The sequence below is a fragment of the Hemiscyllium ocellatum genome, chromosome 18, assembly GCF_020745735.1.
Source record: "Hemiscyllium ocellatum isolate sHemOce1 chromosome 18, sHemOce1.pat.X.cur, whole genome shotgun sequence".
Taxonomy (NCBI): Eukaryota; Metazoa; Chordata; class Chondrichthyes; order Orectolobiformes; family Hemiscylliidae; genus Hemiscyllium; species Hemiscyllium ocellatum.
The window spans coordinates 47,270,489-47,288,929 of record NC_083418.1 but is presented as its reverse complement, the minus strand read 5'-3'; the positions used below and the strand labels follow the sequence as shown (position 1 = coordinate 47,288,929).

The window sequence follows — 18,441 nt, the reverse complement described above, 5'->3', positions numbered from 1 at the left end:
ACTATCTACAAGGCACAAATTAAAAATGTGGATGAATATTTCCAATTTGTCTGGATGTGCATTCCTCCAAGGCCATTACAGAAGCTTCACACCATTCACCCTATTTGATTGGCACCATATCCACAAACATCCACTTTCTTCATCATTGATGCATAGTAGCAGCATTATTTACCATCTGCATAAAGCACTGAACCAATTCAACAACACACCTTTTAAACCCGTGACCACGACCATCTGGAAGGTCAAGGGCAACAGAGACATGCGAAAAACACCTCCTGCAAGACCCATTCCAAGAAACTCACTATCCTGACTTGAAAATATATCACCATTCCTTCAGCATCACTGCATCAAAATCCTGGAACTTCCTCCTTAATAGAATTATTGGTGTACCTACAACAAGTAGACTCCAGTGGCTCAAGAAGGCAAGTCACCACCATCTTCGCAACAGCAAGTAGCACTGGGCAATAAATGCTGGTCTAGCCAATGGAGTCCACATTGTATGAATAAATTAAATCATCAAAGATAACTCTGAATTTAAATTAGTGGGCTTTGCTCTTGCCTCATCACCCTGTACAAATGAATGACGCATGAACGGCAGATATCTATTCAGTTGTGTCCCAAGTTGCTCCAATGTTCTATCCCTAATAGCATCCCCAATTTAAATAGAGTAATGAAACTCCAGCCTGATTCAGTCAATGTTTGAACCATCCCAGCAGGAGGTGACAGGAAATATGTTGGTGAGTGAACTTGGACTGTGACGGTGATAGAATGTGAAGCACAGTTATTTTAGAGACTACATCCGACCCATTTCCAACAGACCATCCAGGCATTATGTTACATTTCATTTTTAAGAAGTACCTGAACCAATTCAATGCAACAGGACAAAACTAATGAAATTCAATTTCTTTTCATAAAACAAATTCATCTGATCCCAGAAGTGCAAATGTAGCAAATTTTCATTAAAGTTGCTATTCTGTCACAGGCAATAAAAACATTTTTAGCAACATGTTTAAGTTTGGTATACTGGTTTCTTTTAAGCACTCTATAATAATTTTCCTGATGTTTAGGAGCCTTGTCGGCCATGAATAAATCAAACCATATACAGTAAGCTGGCTCTCTGTGATGACTAAAGTCCTTGTATTTGAAATACAAAAGCTTCATTTTGTCGAGTTGCCCATAGTTACTGCAGTGTAAACAAATAACAAAAGAACGGAAATTTTTCCAAGTCAAACAAAATGTCAAATTGCTAACGGACAGACTTAGTTACTTGAATAACAGTTAATAATAGTTTTGTTTGTAAGTAAAGTAACACTAATTAAGAAATAAAAAACCTTGTGAATTTCAGTGTGGCATCTATGTTACACACCTAAAATTCAGTTAATACATTAAGTTAGTTACACTGAAATCAATTTTAATAGCTTTGTTACAATCAGATCTGAAGTCCAAAATGGAAAATAAATATCCTGGGATTATGCTTATATAGCCAGAATATAAAGCTGGAATATATTAGTTTGGAAATTACAATGTATAGTAATAACATCTAAATGCTCGTTCATATCAAATTCCTTTATTCGGCATTTTAACAAAGTATAACGTGTTCAATGTAGCGCACCAGTAAAATAGAGTATATTTTAACCATATGCACTCTGTTACAAAGCCATGCTTTATGAAAATTGACTTCATAAATTTGCTGTCTGGAAGCCACTGATTTGATTTTTAAAAAATGATTGAAACTACATTCCAATGAATTGAAATCACACTTTCAAAGATGGCTGCACATTTGCATCATTATATCTTCTCTATTCCAAATCATTGAAATGAAGCCAATCTGTCGCAAAGCCTCACCAGAAACAATTATCTTTGGGTAATGGGAATGGGAGGCATCCCCTACCCCATCAAAGCACTCTGATAATCATCTGGATGGAAAGGACCTCTATGATGCAGTGGTAGCATCCCTAACTCTGAGCCAAGAATTATGGGTTCAAGTCTCACTTGCTCTTAAGGTATGCAATATCATCACAGAACAAATTGGTTAGAAAATGTAACTAAAAAGGCAATCACCTGGATATGCAACTGGTCAACCCATTAGTTTCAATGACTTAGACAAGGGATTCTGGCAACAAAAGGAATATAACTTAATCATATAAGCCAGGCAAGTGGAATCCAATAGCCATGATCATATTTGAGTCACATGGAAGTTGGATGGGCTCATTTGACAAGCTGGCTAAACCTCTGTTTTTTTTTCAAGCAACTGCCTTTTTTCTGCAACTTTAGATGCTGAACTTGTAAGACCCAAAGTGGAACTCTCTTCATGCAACATGGATGTTTGAAGTAAAAACAGAAATTGCTGAAACAGATCTGGCAGCGTCTGTGGAGAGAAAACAGAGTAAATGTTTCGGGTCCAGTGAACCCTTATTAGAACTTGATCAGCCTTGAAGAGCTCTTGTATTGAATCTACTGTATAGCATGCGCTGTTGTTTCACTGTACACTGCTGGTGGAGGAAGTGCATATTTAATGTAGTAGATAGGGTGCCAAATGAGTTTATTGTTGTGCTTTAGATGGTGTCAGACTATCAGCCCACACCTGAATGCTATCCAGGGCTTACTGCACATGGACAAGGAATGTGTCATTATTTGAAGAATCATGAATGGAACTAGAATAAATGTGAGCAGTTTTTGTCCCCTTATTGAAGGAAACATTATTTCATTTGAGGCAGTTCAGAGAAGGTTCACTAGGATGATCCCTAATATACAGGGATTGTCTGATGGGCAAAGTCTAAACAGTTTGGGACTCAATGAGGTGATTTCACTGGCACAACTGCAACTGTACTACTGATCTTATATTGGAAGACATGTCCCTGATGAAAATGACTGGGTTTAGTGTAATGTGCAGAGGAACACCTGCAGCAGCATCCTGGCATTCAGATGACCAGCCTTTTATAGCTACAGCCACCTTCCTATGAGCTAGCTATGATTTCACCATGGAGAGTTTTTTCCCACTTCTCACTGACTGAAATTTTGCTAAGTCAAACAAATTCTATCTTGACATCATGAATCGTCACTCTCACCTGAACTCTGGAGTTCAACCTTGCTGCCTTCATTGGACCAAGACTGCAAATGAGGCAAGAATATTATCCCGATGGAACTCACACTGCATACCAGTGAGCAGGTTATTGGTAAATAATTAGCATTTAATACTCCCATTGACAACTCCTATCACCTTGCTGATAATTGTGAGGAGGTTAATGCAGCGGCAATTAGCCAAATACGATAAATCCTACTTATTATAAATAGGACACATCTGGGTAATTCTCAACTTTGGACTGTTGCGATCTTTTTTTTTAGTGGCACGTATCATACAGTGAGAGTGGTCCTTCCTCTGGGCCAGGACCCCTGGGTTCAGGTTACACCTGCTCCAGAGGCATGTAATAACATCTCTGCACAGGTTGATTGGAAAAATATAAGCACAGTTTTGTAGTTATCCAGGAATAGCATGGCTAGAGAAGCAGCTAGTCCCAGAACTCACATCTTTAGCATTACCACTAGAATGTGTTGGGAAACTTCCTGATTTGACAGCCCTACTTCCATAGAAATGATGCTCAGGCACACATTATTCACTCCAGGAGTGGAGGTGTGTGTTTGAGTCAACAATAAAATTGCTTGAAAGTGCAAAAGCAAGTGGAAAAGCTAACTGGTGCATCCTCCTAACAATATCTGAACCACCACTCACACCAACCACAAACCATTTGCTGACCCATCAGAAATACCTTCTTATTGAGGATACAATGCAGTTCTCCCTTACACTGGTATTCTTATGAATGTCCTGAATTGTACTTTTCAAAAGTAAACAGTAACGTGTCTTTTCTCAGCAATACTTAATCTCTGTACTCGTAAATAACTGACAGTTATGTTGAATTAGAAAGGTCTCTTGGTGGCCCTAATTGCTAATAACTCCAATTCCAACAAACTGAAACTGAAGGGTTTTATGAGTATTTTCTTTTTCATTTTTAACATTCAGCATAAAACTGAAGCCATCTCTCTTGATTTCTTCAAATCTATGCAAAATGATCTCCCAGAGAAAATCTATATTCTCAATGCCTCATTTCATTGCAATAGACTCCTGCAAGTTATAATATCAGCCACAGAAGCTAAAGTCTCCTGGCAAGGATTCAGCTCAGTGTTCAAAATGCGGAGCAAAGATCATATGAAAATATGGAGGAAAAATCACATTGTGTTCTTGCCCATTCCCCCTCCCTGCCTGTGATTGGGCTACCAAAGTAAAGATCACTTTCTAACTATTTTACTTATTTTCTCAGGCAAAGTAGGTAGGCTTCCTTGTGTGCAGAGAGTTACATCTACAATAATTAATGTCAGCTCAGATACAAATAATGTCCCTCCCTTTTCCAGACTTTGGCAGGTCAGGATTAAAGGCAAGATGAGAAATGGCAAAGGCAAGCGGGGTAGCACGGTAGCTCAGTGGTTAGCACTGCTGCCTCACAGCACCAGGGACCCAGGTTTGATTCCAGCCTCAGGTGACTGTTTGTGTGAAGTTTGCACATTCTCCCTAAGTCTGCGTGGGTTTCCTCCCACAATCCAAAGATATGCAGGTCAGGTGAATTAGCCATGCTAAATTGCCCATAGTGTTAGGTGTGTTAGTCAGAGGGAAATGGGTCTGGATGGGTTACTCTTTGGAGGGTCGGTGTGGACTTGTAGGGACAAAGGGCCTGTTTCCACAATATAGGTAATCTAATATTAAAAAACCGTTGGATCCATCAGGTTAGTTATTTACATTCTGTATTTTCAAGCCAGTACAATTGTTTCTTGGTCGGTCTGCAACCCACTAAACTTAACACTTTCGGATAAACAGTTATAAACCTGAAAAATTGAGCTGAATTTTGCCAAAGGATGAGAAATCTAGTTGTTGGGACTGAAAGCAGGGGATGAATCTGCACCAGCAAGTGATGGGATTTGGGATAGTAATTAGCTGTTGTTACAAATATAAAGTCTTTACAAAAGACATATTTGAGAAGACCGTTTTTACTTCAGGGCAAAATGGAAAAATAACAAATTTTACAGATAATTATCCTTAAAACCATCTATTTATTTCTAAAATAGATTGAAGTTGGAACTCTAGAGGAGAGTGAACAGTATTTCCATCCTGTATGTTTGACGTGAAGATCAGTTTCGATGAGTGGATGAATCCATGGGATACCATTGGCAGGTTGGATTGCAGGTTTTCCAAGAATAATTACTCAACCTTACAGAGAAAGGAGAGTGAAAGAGAGAGATTCTGAAATCTCTATTCTTCACCTCACAGGATGTAATTGGGAGCTCATGATGAGATTGAAAAGACAAAAATTTGTGAAGGTTTAAATGAAGCTGGAAGATTCACTCAGAAGGACTGCTTTCTAACTCATGCGCCAATATGCAAGTTCATTCAGGAGTAGAAATTGCCTGTCTGGAAAAAGAAAAAAAGTAGCTGGAAAGATCTCCAGACTGCTTAAGAGAGAAAGACATGTCAATTTGATGGTTAACGTAAAATATAAGCTTCAAGGGGGAATTTCAATCATTGTAAAACTTAAACGGGAGTTCTTTTCTTAGTTTACAGTATAAGTTACGTTCTGAAATAGGGTTTGATTGCCATTTGTTGGTTTGTTTGTTGCATTAAAAAGCTTAGAAGTTGAAATCTTGTCATGTGATCCTGTCAGTCAGTCACTGAAAGTTTGAACTTCTTAAAAGTTATCAATCTTGACAGTGATGCTTGAGACATGCAATTAAAAGCTTACTGCCACAATTAATCTCTTTCCCAGTGGAGCAATGCCTGTTTCTGAAGGGCCATATTCCTGCTACATGCCTCACCATTGGTTGGGTCTCTGCCTCTCATCAGGTAGTGTGCTCTCTACTCCTGCAAGGCAGATTGTTGAGTGCTTTTGATCGCTTGTGTGAAAAGAAGGGAAGAACATCATTGGTATGAATGGAAACATCCAAGAGAATAAGGTTGAGTCTGAGTGTTGGCTGCTCATATGAAGATGGGAGGTACCTGGAGAGAGAAGAATGAGTGGAAGAGCAAGGGATGTTATCCTGAGAATTCCTGCAGAGGAGAAGGTAGGGAAAATCAGTGTGGTGGTCTTGGCATGCCATTCACATATTCACACAGTTGAGGACTTGGATTTTCCTGATGCATTGTCTCCAGGTTGGAAGGCAGTCACTTCTGCTGCTGCCATCCTTAACACTTCAATTGATATCTACTAAATTTAAGAGATTGTCCACTTTCTTTCTTCTTGAGCGATCTCAGCTCACTGCAGTCCCCCACGGCCCCCATCTCCCACAGCAAGACTTTCAATTAAGATTGAGAGACCTGGAGTTGGTGATGTGGTGTAAATGTATGTGTGTGAAGGATGAGGGTGTAGAGTGTGAGGGTGGGTTGCCTCCCCAGATCTACTCTCTATTCCGGTAGTTACTACAGCCTTGAAAACTCAAATACGGGCATGCCCCTCTAAACTAATACCTCTAAATAGAATTTATTTTCCTTTGACATACGGACAACTCATCTACCCTCCTTAATTGGTCAGGAAGTGTGGGATAGAGTAGGGTGTCCAAATTCTGTGACCAACTTAAGGCATCATTAAAAAGCCATCTGATGATCTGAAAAAAAGGAATGAAACCATATAAACCACCTGGCATCAAACTAGATACCATGAAATGAAAAAGGCAATCTCAGAAAGCTGTTGACATTGCAAATTCATCCTTACAAGTATCTGGGAGATAATTCCAAAATTGGCAGAGCTATTCCATATATGAGACAAGCAACAGCCTAATATTGTCATACAGGGTCATACCTTACAATTTCCCAGATAACACCATTGCCATCACTGGGTGTACAATCCAACAGAGTAAAGGCACAGTGGTGTACAGTTGGACTGGAATGTCCTGGGAGTTCTTAACATTGATTCCAGACCCCATGGAGTCTCAAGTAAGGCAGCTGTAGATTATCACATTTCGCTCTATTGAAGATCATTTGGATTTGAGGGTAGTGTGGGCACAGAATGTATTCCGGGTGAGGAACTTCAATTTCCATCACCAGGGACATTGATGCACCACTACTGATTAAGCTGCTCAAATCTAAAGGATACAGCTGCTAGACTGGGAATGTAGCAGGTGATGAGTATTCCAACATGAGGAATCATACTTAATCTCAGCCTCAGAAATCTGCTTGCTGCTGTTGTATCTTTCTATGATAGTATTGAGCTGAAAATGTGTTGCTGGTTAAAGCACAGCAGATCAGGCAGCATCCAAGGAACAGGAAATTCGACGTTTCGGGCCAGAGCCCTTCATCAGGATGGCTCTGGCCCGAAACATCGAATTTCCTGTTCCTTGGATGCTGCCTGACCTGCTGTGCTTTAACCAGCAACACATTTTCAGCTCTGATCTTCAGCATCTGCAGTCCTCACTTTTTACTCTATGATAGTATTGACCATTGAACAGTTCTTGTTGAAATAAAGACATGTATTCGCATTGAGTCAAAGAGTGTGATGCTGGAAAAGCCCAGGTCAGGCAGCATCTGAGGAGCAGGAGAATTGATGTTTAAAGCATAAGCCTTCATCAGGAATGACGTTCATTTCTGATGAGGAGTTTATGCTCGAAACACCAATTCTCCTGCTCCTCAGATGCTGCCTGACTGACTGTACTTTTCCAGCATCACACTCTTCAACTCTGATTTCCAGCATCTGCAGTCTTCACTTTCTCCTATGTATTCACATTGAGGATACCTTCCTTTGCATTGTGTAGCAATATCATCAAATGGGATTGACTTTGAACAGATTGAGCAGTCAAGACTGGGCATCCATGAGACACTATCCATGTGGAGTATCAGCAGCAGGAGCAAAATAACACTTAAATACAATCTGCAGCTTCATGGTCAGGCATATCCCATTAGCATCAAGCCAAGGAATCAATCTTAGGCCAACGAAGCATTCAGGAAGACATACCAAGCATAAAAATACGTGCTGATGCTGCAACCAAGGATGACTTAATTGCAAAATAGCACAAGCATAAAGTAACAGAAATGGCTAAATGATTACACGACCACCTGACCAACACTGATGTCCAGCTTTTTTCAACCATGAAAAGTGGTGGACAAATAAATAACTTGAGGGAGGAGGAGGCTCCACAAATAACCATTCTCAATGACATGTGAACCCAGCATATCCGTTCGGAAACTGCCAAGTGGAAGATCCACTTGGTCTCCTGCAGAGGTCCTTAGCATCATAGATCCCACTACGCAGCCAATTGATTCAATCCACATGATATCAAGAAACAGCTGGAAGCAAATGGTGGAAGTTGAATTCAATAAAGGTTGAATTGGTAATCTAACGATGACAATGAATCCAATGTCAATTTTCCAAAAAAACCATCAAGGCGCTAATGTGTTTTAGGGAAGGACACTTCCATTTTACCTGATCTGGAATACATGTAACTCCAAACCCACAGCAATATATTTGATTCTTAAATGCTCTCTGAGCTGGATAATGAATGCTGGCCAAGCCAGTGAATTCATCCCATGAATGAATTTTCAAAATGCAATTATATGAATGTTTCATGTGTCACAAAGTTATTAGTTTTATGATATGATATTGGTTTTGATTCATTGAGATATAGCTACATGCTAGCAGTAAACTGCTGAAACATAATGGTTAACAGCTGAGAAAATCCAGTCCTTATTCTTCATTCTTAAAAGCATTGCAAAGTGGTGGCTATTAATTTCTGGATGGAGGTGGTACAATTGGTACTACAATCTGCACTTATCATTGTTCCCAATAATGAAAGTCAAAAATATCTATTAAAAATTATACTTCAACTTACTTGTACTTTGCTATCATAAAAAGAGATTTGCAGGAGAGCGCATTTGTAACAGCTTAGGTAAAATTAATATCTCTAACTTGTTAATACTGTAAAGGTAGATCTAATTGAAATTGGACATTTCAGAGGGAATTGGATAATGTGTCCCCATTGCTGTTATTGAATTCCTCACTATTAATATTCTCACTAAGTCCTAATTATTGCTGGAACTATGGTTGTGTCACCTGCAGACACTAACTGGTCAGCTAGGGAAATGTAGCTTAAATCGCGATTCAAAATTTACTTACAGAAGAAAATATTATGCTTACTAGAAATCAGTGCCAAAGTGAAGATCTTTGAGCAAGATGTCCTCAACAAATCAATCTCTCTGGGGTTAGCAATTAGATTTTGCCTCAGATAAGAGGTGATTGTGACTGCACCTACCTGACTGAGGGGTGATAGTGGAAGCAACTTTTGAAGCAGACCAAGCTGCAGCAATGCTGCTCAAATGGCATTGAAAAATGTTTATCAGAATTAATGTCATAGCAGTAACACAAGCGCAGCCTGTCAGTGAAGGACAGTCGAGGGTCCCTTTTTGAAAAAAATGTCCAGCTTATCTTCCAGCAAGAACATTATTTTGTATAAGATTATGAAAGGATTGAAAGAATTGGACACTCTGGCAGCAGGAAACATGTTTCCGCTGATGGGTGAGTGCCGAACCAGAGGACACAGGTTAAAAATACGGGGTCGACCATTTAGGACAGAGATGAGGAGAAACTTCTTCACCCAGAGAGTGGTGGCTATGTGGAATGCTCTGCCCCAGAGGACAGTGGAGGCCCAGTCTCTGGATTCATTTAAGAAAGAGTTGGATAGAGCTCTCAAAGATAGTGGAATCAAGGGTTATGGAGATAAGGCAGGGAGCAGATACTGATTAGGAATGATCAGCCATGATCATATTGAATGGCGGTGCAGGCTCGAAGGGCTGAATGGCCTACTCCTGCACCTATTGTCTATTGTTCCAGAAATATAGGAGTACTTTGAACAATAAACCCTTTCCCAAACGTTTCCTTCTCTATGAACAGTGAGCTTTAATTGCATCATTATATTTGTTAGTTAGGTTAAAATTTCAGGAAGCTTTTTCTTGTTGAAAGACTATTGGTTGTGTGTTGTTTCTTTCAAGAAATTGATTGAATGGCTGTTATAAATGCCATATATTCATTTCCTATTTTTATATTTGGAGAAAGGTTCCCAATTAAATGAAACTGACATGAAGAAAGCTTTAATTTTGTTGCATTAGCTTCACAGAGCAAGTATTACATACTTTACAAAACAAACCTGTAACAGCAGACAGAGGATGGGGAGAGGTAGGGGGGAGGTGGTGGTCATACAGGAAATAAAGCTTATTTTTCTAACATCCAACATGAATGCCATAAGTAGACTGTCTGTTAACAGATATCTTTAATTGCTTATGAATTATGATACAATCAAGAAAGGTGTACTTTCCACTTGCACATTTTTTTGCTGTTTCGTACCATCAAGTTGCAGATGGCAGAGTGAACTCAGTAAAGGCAGATTTCACCCACTAGATGTAGACTTCATTAAATTTCACACTTAAAGTAACACAACTTTCAGTACTTAATTTCATGAAATAAACTTTAAGGGTTGGAAACTGCAGGCTTTCAGTTCAAACATTCACTAATAATGAGCAATTATCAAATCCCTGACACATAGGAAAATAACGTTTTAAAGTCAGGGTGAAGTGGTGGTTAGCTCCCTCTCTTAAAATTCCCATTTTCAGCAGAATGGTTGCTGAAAATGACTGTGTCACTCCTTTAACACAGATGTTAGTTTAAAGGAAACTGCTAAACAGTTGTGATACAATAGTGTAGACAGGAAACATATTAACGAGCGCATTAAAAATAACACAAAAAGGAAATGAAACCCACAACCTGCTGACCAACTGCAAGTTATAGATTTATATACAAGCTCTCCTTGATTGTATGCATGTGTGAACCTAGATCATACAAGTGCTTGAGAATGGTCATGATCTCGGAGAGCTCCTCCTTCCAAAATAGACTGTACAAACTTGGCTCTCACTGACTTTGATTTCTTTAATCTCTTGTGGGAGTTGAGTAGACATTTCCATGAAACAAGGACTTTTCTAAACCTCAAAGGGGGAAAACTGAAAGATATGCATCTAAAACCATCATGCACATTATTCAATCCTGGCTGCTTCCATACTAGGCCAAATATAACTGAGCACTGCATTGTATATCGATATCTCACCCACAAGCTGCTCTTATTCTCTCTACACCAGGGAAGAAACCTGTCCTTTATCTAAGTAACATTAGCATCAGAAATTCAAAGTGGTTCTGACATTATTTTCTTTCACACTAATTAGGTCTTTTTCAGAATATTGCTACATTTTAGATATAGAAGACTTTAGGAAGTATGAACGATAGGGACAATGCAAAAAAATAAAATTCTATTGCATTAAAAGAAGTGATTGCGCATTTTTTACCCTCCCTAAATGATCTTACAGAAGTTCTTTTTTGTAAACCCAAATATAGCATTACATTGTCTGTCCCCACACGCTGCTGAGTGTAGGTTGTCCCTTGCTCCCTTGCCTGAATGCTTTGGAAATAAAGCCTGCTGTTCTGCTTGCCTTTTCAATACTATCGCAGTGGTACAGAACACAGTGGCCGCACGCTATTCCCACACCCACTAGAGCAACCCTGGGGATAAGCACAGTACAATTGATAGAAAGTGTATTCTTTTGCATAGATTCCCACCAGCATGTAGCTAGCAATTTCCTGGGTTTTATCTGAGAACAAATACCTTTGAAAACTGAAAACAAGACGTCCAGCTACATTGTTATATTGAGTAGATTAGCATCCAGCTACATTGTTAGATTCAGCGAATTAATCTGCGTTTTCCATCACTTCAGAAATACAGACTACTGACTCCATTTAATGGGACTGCGAACAACTAGTTCACAGAACGCATAGGCTTATCATTAAGTACATTTAAACCCATTTAATAAAATATAATCATATAGAGTCTTTAACTAATACTTAATTTCCTTTATTGTACTGGATATTATTAACCCACACTCTCCCACACATACAGGAAGTTGCCTGGTTACTGTAACTAGGGTTTTCAATCTGATATCTGAGGACACTGAACAATCCACAATGTCATTTCACGATCTTTCTGAAGCCATCAGGTTTGTGTTTTTTTTATTATGATTTATTACACTGTTGCTTTTCTGTTGGACAAAGTAAAAACATTTCTGCTTTTGTTAGAAAAACAGGCATTTGTCTTTTGGAACTATGTACAGTACATCCTCTATAGTGAGTCTAAATAATGGGGATTTCAAGAAAGTGGGGGTAAGGTACAGGGGTCTCAGGAGAATGTTCACATTTATGAGGGCGAATCAAGGAGACAGTCCAATTTTGTAGGCAGCATGGTCTATTTCTAGGGTGTCTCAGAAGTGCGTTTACATTTATGGCGGGAGTGGGGCCTTAGGACAGTGACAATCTGCTTAAGGAAATTAAAAGAGAGCTTATATTTATGTAGACATGTGGAATATACTCAGGAATCTGTCTATGTTTCTTGATGTGTGAGTCCTTGCTCTGAAGTACTGTATGTTAACATTCGAGCATCTTTAAGATTAGAGGTAAGAATCAGTAATGGCACAAGCATTTTGTTTCACACTAATGCGTTCTAACTTGGAAGAACAATTGCTGTAGCAGCCACCTGCAGTAATATTGTAAATGCAATATTGTAAGCAAAGTTGTACTATTAGCAAGCAATTCATCATCTTTCTCCATCATTTTCGCAAATAGCAATAAGGAATTATTTTATAATTTAAAATCCTTATGCATAAAACAATACATGTGCCCATTTCAACTTGATACAATCATTTTTAATTATGTGACTTCTTATTTTCAGAATAGATATTTTTAAAACAACTTGCTCAGACACCTCTCGAGCAAGTGTACTTGAACCCTGGCCTTCTGGCACAGAGGTAAGCACTCTACCACTTTGTCACAATAGCCTTAAATAATGGCAAGATAAGGACTTGAACCCGAGAACCCTTGATTTAAAGGTTGATGCTTTACCGACTGGGCAACCTGGGCCCAGTTATCTTGATCCTTTTTTCATTTCAATTAAAGAAATAATGGAAAAAGATGGTCTTCTGTTGTGTCACAAAATTAGTAGAAGTCAAGGAATTTAGGCTGAGGGGACAAGTGACAAAATAGGTAGTTATATAGTTTCAAGGCAGAAAATAGGGAGAGGAACTGAAGTGTTGTTATTCAGAGTGGGACAAAGTGGGAAATGGTGTTCCACAAGGATCAATCATGATGTCACTGCTTTGCATAACTTACATTAACGATCTGAACTTTGAAGTGAAGGAAAAATTAAATTTGGGGATACAAATACTTCACTAATTTGGATGCAGTGGGGACTGACACTCAATACTGAGGAGGTTTCCAACAAATTACAGGGTATGAAGAAACTTGAAACATCAGCAAATAATTGGTAAATGAAGTTCCTCTATGACGTATATGTTGATGGAAGAATATGTGCAAGTCTAGGTGGGAGAGGAATAAAAGAATCTCCTATGTATAAGAGGTATGTGCACCAGTCACTAAACGATGCATCACAAGATAGCAGGGGGACTTAAAAAAAGTGCAACCCAAGATAAGCTTTATTTCTCAAAAAATATAGAATTTAAAAGTAGAGAAGTTATGCCTAACTTATATTGAAAGGTTGAGTGGCCCAATGTGTGCATGCATATAAAAAAGGGTATGGTGCACTGGAGAGAATGCAAAGACAATTGACAAGGTTCATATGAAAAATACATAGATATAGACATCAGGAGAAAGCTGTCAGGCTGAATGGCAACCTAATGGAGATCTTTAACATTATTAAACATTTTAATCAGCAGATACAGAAAAAAATGTTAATCACTTGAGAAAGAACACAAAAACAGCCTAGCAATCTAGATATAACCAAGACTGATTGACTGACTGATTGGTTGATTGATTGTTGTCACGTGAACTGAGATACAGTGAAAAGTATTGTTTTACATACTATACAGACAGATTGTACCATACAAAGTGCATCAGGGTAGCAGAACAGTGTGCAGAATACAGTGTTACAGCCTCAGAGAAGGTGCAGAGAGAGAAATCAGAATTTGTGAGATCTGTTCAAAAGTCTGATATAGTGGGGAAGAAAAGATTTTTGAATCTATGGTGCAGGTATTCAAACTTTTATATCTTCTTCCTGACAGAAGAGGATGGAAGAGAGTATAACCAGGATGGGAGAAGTCTTTGATTATGTTGGTTGCTTTCTTGAGGGAGCAGGAAGTATAGATGGAGTCAATGGGTGGACGGCTGGCTTGCATGATGGACTGGGCTGTGTTCACAACTCTGTAGGTTCTTGTGACCTTGGGAAGAACAGTTGCCATACCATACCATGATGCATCCAGATAGGAGCTTTCTATGGTGCATCTATAAAAATTGGTAACAGTCCTTGTGGAGATGCTATTTTCTTTAGCCTCATGAAGAAGTAGAGACATGGTTGTGCTTTCTTGACCTTCATGTCAATGTGGATGGACCAGGACAGATTGTTGGTGATCATCACTCCCAGGAACTTGATCCTCTTGACCATGGATACAGGTGTATTCAAGGTATTGGGATTGGTGACATCGTTTCATTGACCTTCCATTTAAAGCGAGCATAGAATACAGGGTTCTTCAGATCGGAATGTACTGTTGCCCACAATTCTTTCCAACTTCGCTTTGTAGCCCGCTATGCTGTGTAAGCCTTGACACAAATGGCAGGTGCCGATTATTTTAAAAATCAAGCCTCTTTAAGTTAGTCTGAGCCTCCAGCTTAGTTTGACATTGTCTCTTGGCATCTCTGATGGCCTTATGAAGATCATTCCTGGATTTCCTATATGGGTCAGGGTTACTCAACTTGTACGCCTCAGACCTGGAATTCAGTAGGGAGTGGATTTGAAAAGATCCAATGGGAAATTCAAAACAAACATTTTCACTTAAAAAAATGAGAATGTAATACTTGCCATTAATGTATGAAATGAGTAATATACATGCAGTTAACAGGAAGCAAGAGAGGTATTTGAAGGAGAAGGAAATTGATGGCTATGAGTTAGATAAGATAAGATGGCAAGAGCTTCAGATGGAGCAGGAATACCAATGTGGACTGGTTATGCTGAGTGGCTTGTTTCTGTGCTGTTTATTCTGTGTCATATAAATGAAACTAATCTTTTCCATGGAAAAGTAAACTGCCTGAATTGTAAAACAAATTTTGATTCCCTCCACTGATAGCACTCAAGACAATTTTGTCCATGGGAAAATAACCAGGCTCAAAATTGAGATCTAAAAAAAAAATTTTTGAAACTTCCCACCAAAAATCCTTCTATATGTCATCATAAGAAGCAGTCTGGAATGATGCAGATTCAACTGCTGCTTTCAGGTTACAAAATCATTTGATTATTTTAAAAAATCAAACCTCTTTGGGTTTAATGAGCATCTCGAATCATCTAGTTTCTCTTTCGTAAGATGTCTGCTTTGAGATGTATTGACCTTCAACTGTGGAAAAATACCAAACCCAACTTAACAGTTCATTTCCAAAAAGAACCTCAATGACACATATAGAGGAAACACTGACCAAAACTCTCCATTGGCAAGGTTCAACTATCAAAATGGGTTGCAGCTTCACTTTTCTGGTTTTGCTGCAGCACATTCAACACAACTTCTCAGAAGCAATTTTTAATCCATGTTTTTCCCTCCCAAGATACTAAGCATCCTCTGACCTTAGATCCAATATTAAGCATGAGGCGTGATCGTGTGATTCAGGTGTGAAAGATCTCATTGCAAGGTTAAATCTTGGCCTATCACTATCTGAACACATGTACATTTTTAATCACATCATTATACAATGAACAAGGATAACAATCTAGACCAATCTTCCTGTCCCAAATCCAAAGGTATTGTGGCCATTCTTAGGGTAATTTTCTATTGATAGGATAGGTGACCATAATCGGTCACATGCAGCTCAGTATGTAAAAGGACTGACTCCGAGATTGTAATGGAGGGGTCTCTTTCTACTTTATAAATGATGATGAGTACAATTCACTGAACAGTTATATTTGTTGAGACCTGCTCCACATACATCACTAAACATGATTTCCATGCGATAGCAGCATTAAACCAGAATCTTCCTCGGTGCAACTGGAATGACAGTGCTGAGCAGTGGTGTGAAAATTTGAAATGAAGGCAACTTGAAGCTGAATGGAAGAACAAAGCACAGACATGGAAAGAGATAAACATCAAAGGTCACAACAGACAGCCTCAGCTGAAAACTGACACAAAAGCAGAGCAGGCAGACACCAGTGGCCAGTGAAACTTCAATATATCCAGACTTAGTGGTAAGGGAGACAATCAAAAAATAGAGCAGTCAGGTCCCAGTGTGAGGTGAAACTGATAGAACATGGGGCAGACAGATCCCGATGGCAGATGAAACCTCAAGTTAGATTGATCGAATATCATGTGAAACTGGTAGGCAATGACAGAGGCTGAGACCTGCAGCAAGTGAAAATGGCATAAATTGTGACAGAAGTCTCAAACAGAATGCAATACAGCAAAAACAAGGTTAGCTAATCTCCTTGCAACAAAGACAGTTGATTTGTGATGGAGAAAACCCATTTGTGACTTGAAGTGCCCCACTCTCAGGCAGGCCATTCAATGGTGCAATCGGCAGCAAAATCTCCAAGTCTTCAGAATCACCCCAGGTCTGTTCTACAAACCAGACAAAGAACAGATTTGCAGGGTTTTACATTTAAACTTTTTGAAGCAGCTGATGGTGGTTTGACCAACATACTATGCTGAGGGACTCCTGCCATGATGTCTTGAAGTTAAAAATGCCTGACCTCCAACAACCATTAAGGTCATTTTTTTTGTGCCTGGTAAACTTTAACCAGTGGAGAGTCTTCCCTCTGATTCCCAATGGCTGTAACTTTGTCACATCCTTGATGTCACATTTGGTCAAAAACAACTTTGCTGTGATGGGTAGACACTCATTGCCATTCCTGAATTTCTTCCATGTTTTTACTAAAGCTGTAATGAGACCAGGAGCTGAGTTGCCTGGTAGAACTCACCTGTCAGTGAGCAGGTTCTTGCCAACCAGGAGCTATGGGCAGAATTGTTGATAAGTCCAAGAGTTGACTGATAGGGGTGGTAACTGACCAGATTAGGATTGTCCAGCTTTTTGGATACAGGGCATACCTGGACAATTCTCCATGTTATTGGTTAGATGCTATTGTTGTAGCTGCTCCGGAATAGCTTGGCTAGAGGTGCATCCTTCAGTAGAGTCCATGACAGAGCAAACTTAAATTTTCGGAAACCTTTTAATATAGTCACCCACAGGATGCTGGTTAGAGACGTAAAAGCTTGTGGGGTTGGAGGTTATGTACTGGAATGGATTAATGATTGACTAACAGATATAAAACAGAGTGTAAAAATAAATAGATCATTCTCACATTGGCAGGTTGCAAATAGTTGGGTACTGCATTGGTTCTTGGGCCCCAGCTGTTCACAATAAAAAATCAGAAATTTGCAAGTCAGGACTAAATGTAATATTTCCAAATTTGTGGATGATAATAAGTGAAGTGGGAATGTGTATTGTGAGGAAGATGGAAAGCAGCTTCCAGAGGATTTGTACAGGCTTAGAGAATGAGCTAAAACACGGCAAATGAAATAGAATTTGGAAAAATGTGAGATTATCCACTTTGTCAGGAGGAAGGAACCAATATGCTGACTATTTCTTAAATGTATGAAGTTGGAAAATGTAAATGTACAAAGCGGCCTCGGTATCCTTGTTGATAAATCACTAAGGATTAACATGCAGGTGGAGCAAGCTTTTAGAATTTATTTCAAGAAGATTTGAGTACAGCAATAGATATGTCTTGTTTCAATTGCATCAGAACTTGGCTATATTACATCTGGGGTAGGGTGTGCAGTTTTGCTCTTATCTCAGGAAAGATATTATTACCATAGAAGGTTCACCATACCTGTTTGCTGAATGGTAGGATGATTTTAGCAACAGAAATTAAACAAACTGGGCCTGTATCCCCAAATGTTTTGAAAAATGAGAGGTGATTTCAATGGAACTTACAAATTCATGAAAGGGATAGGCAGATAAGATCAAGTATGATGTTTCTGCTAATTAGTCTAGAACCAGGATGCACAACTTAAAAATAAGGGGGATGTACTTATGTCTGAAATGATTTTTATTAAACTCTTTTTTTATGTTGTGCAAGTTCAGACTTAGAACATAGAACATAGAAAAATACAGCGCAGTACAGGCCCTTTGGCCCTCGATGTTGCGCCGATCCAAGCCCATCTAACCTACACTAGCCCACTATCCTACTATCCTCCATATGCCTATCCAATGCGAGTTTAAATGCCCATAAAGAGGGAGAGTCCATCACTGCTAATGGCAGGGCATTCCATGAACTCACAACTCGCTGAGCAAAGAATCTACCCCTAACCTCTGTCCTATACATACCACC

The 18,441-nt window shown here is 39.1% G+C and overlaps 1 protein-coding gene across 1 annotated transcript in view; it reads right to left on the bottom strand.

Annotated features, from left to right (window-relative positions):
- The window catches only part of LOC132824298 (ethanolamine kinase 1-like), a 378,459-nt gene that overhangs the window by 152,957 nt on the left and 207,061 nt on the right, over nucleotides 1-18,441 (bottom strand). Inside the window, exon 4 of the mRNA XM_060838642.1 lies at nucleotides 16,849-16,864. Coding sequence (XP_060694625.1) covers nucleotides 16,849-16,864 — 16 coding nt within the window. The remainder of the gene's footprint in view (nucleotides 1-16,848; nucleotides 16,865-18,441) is intronic.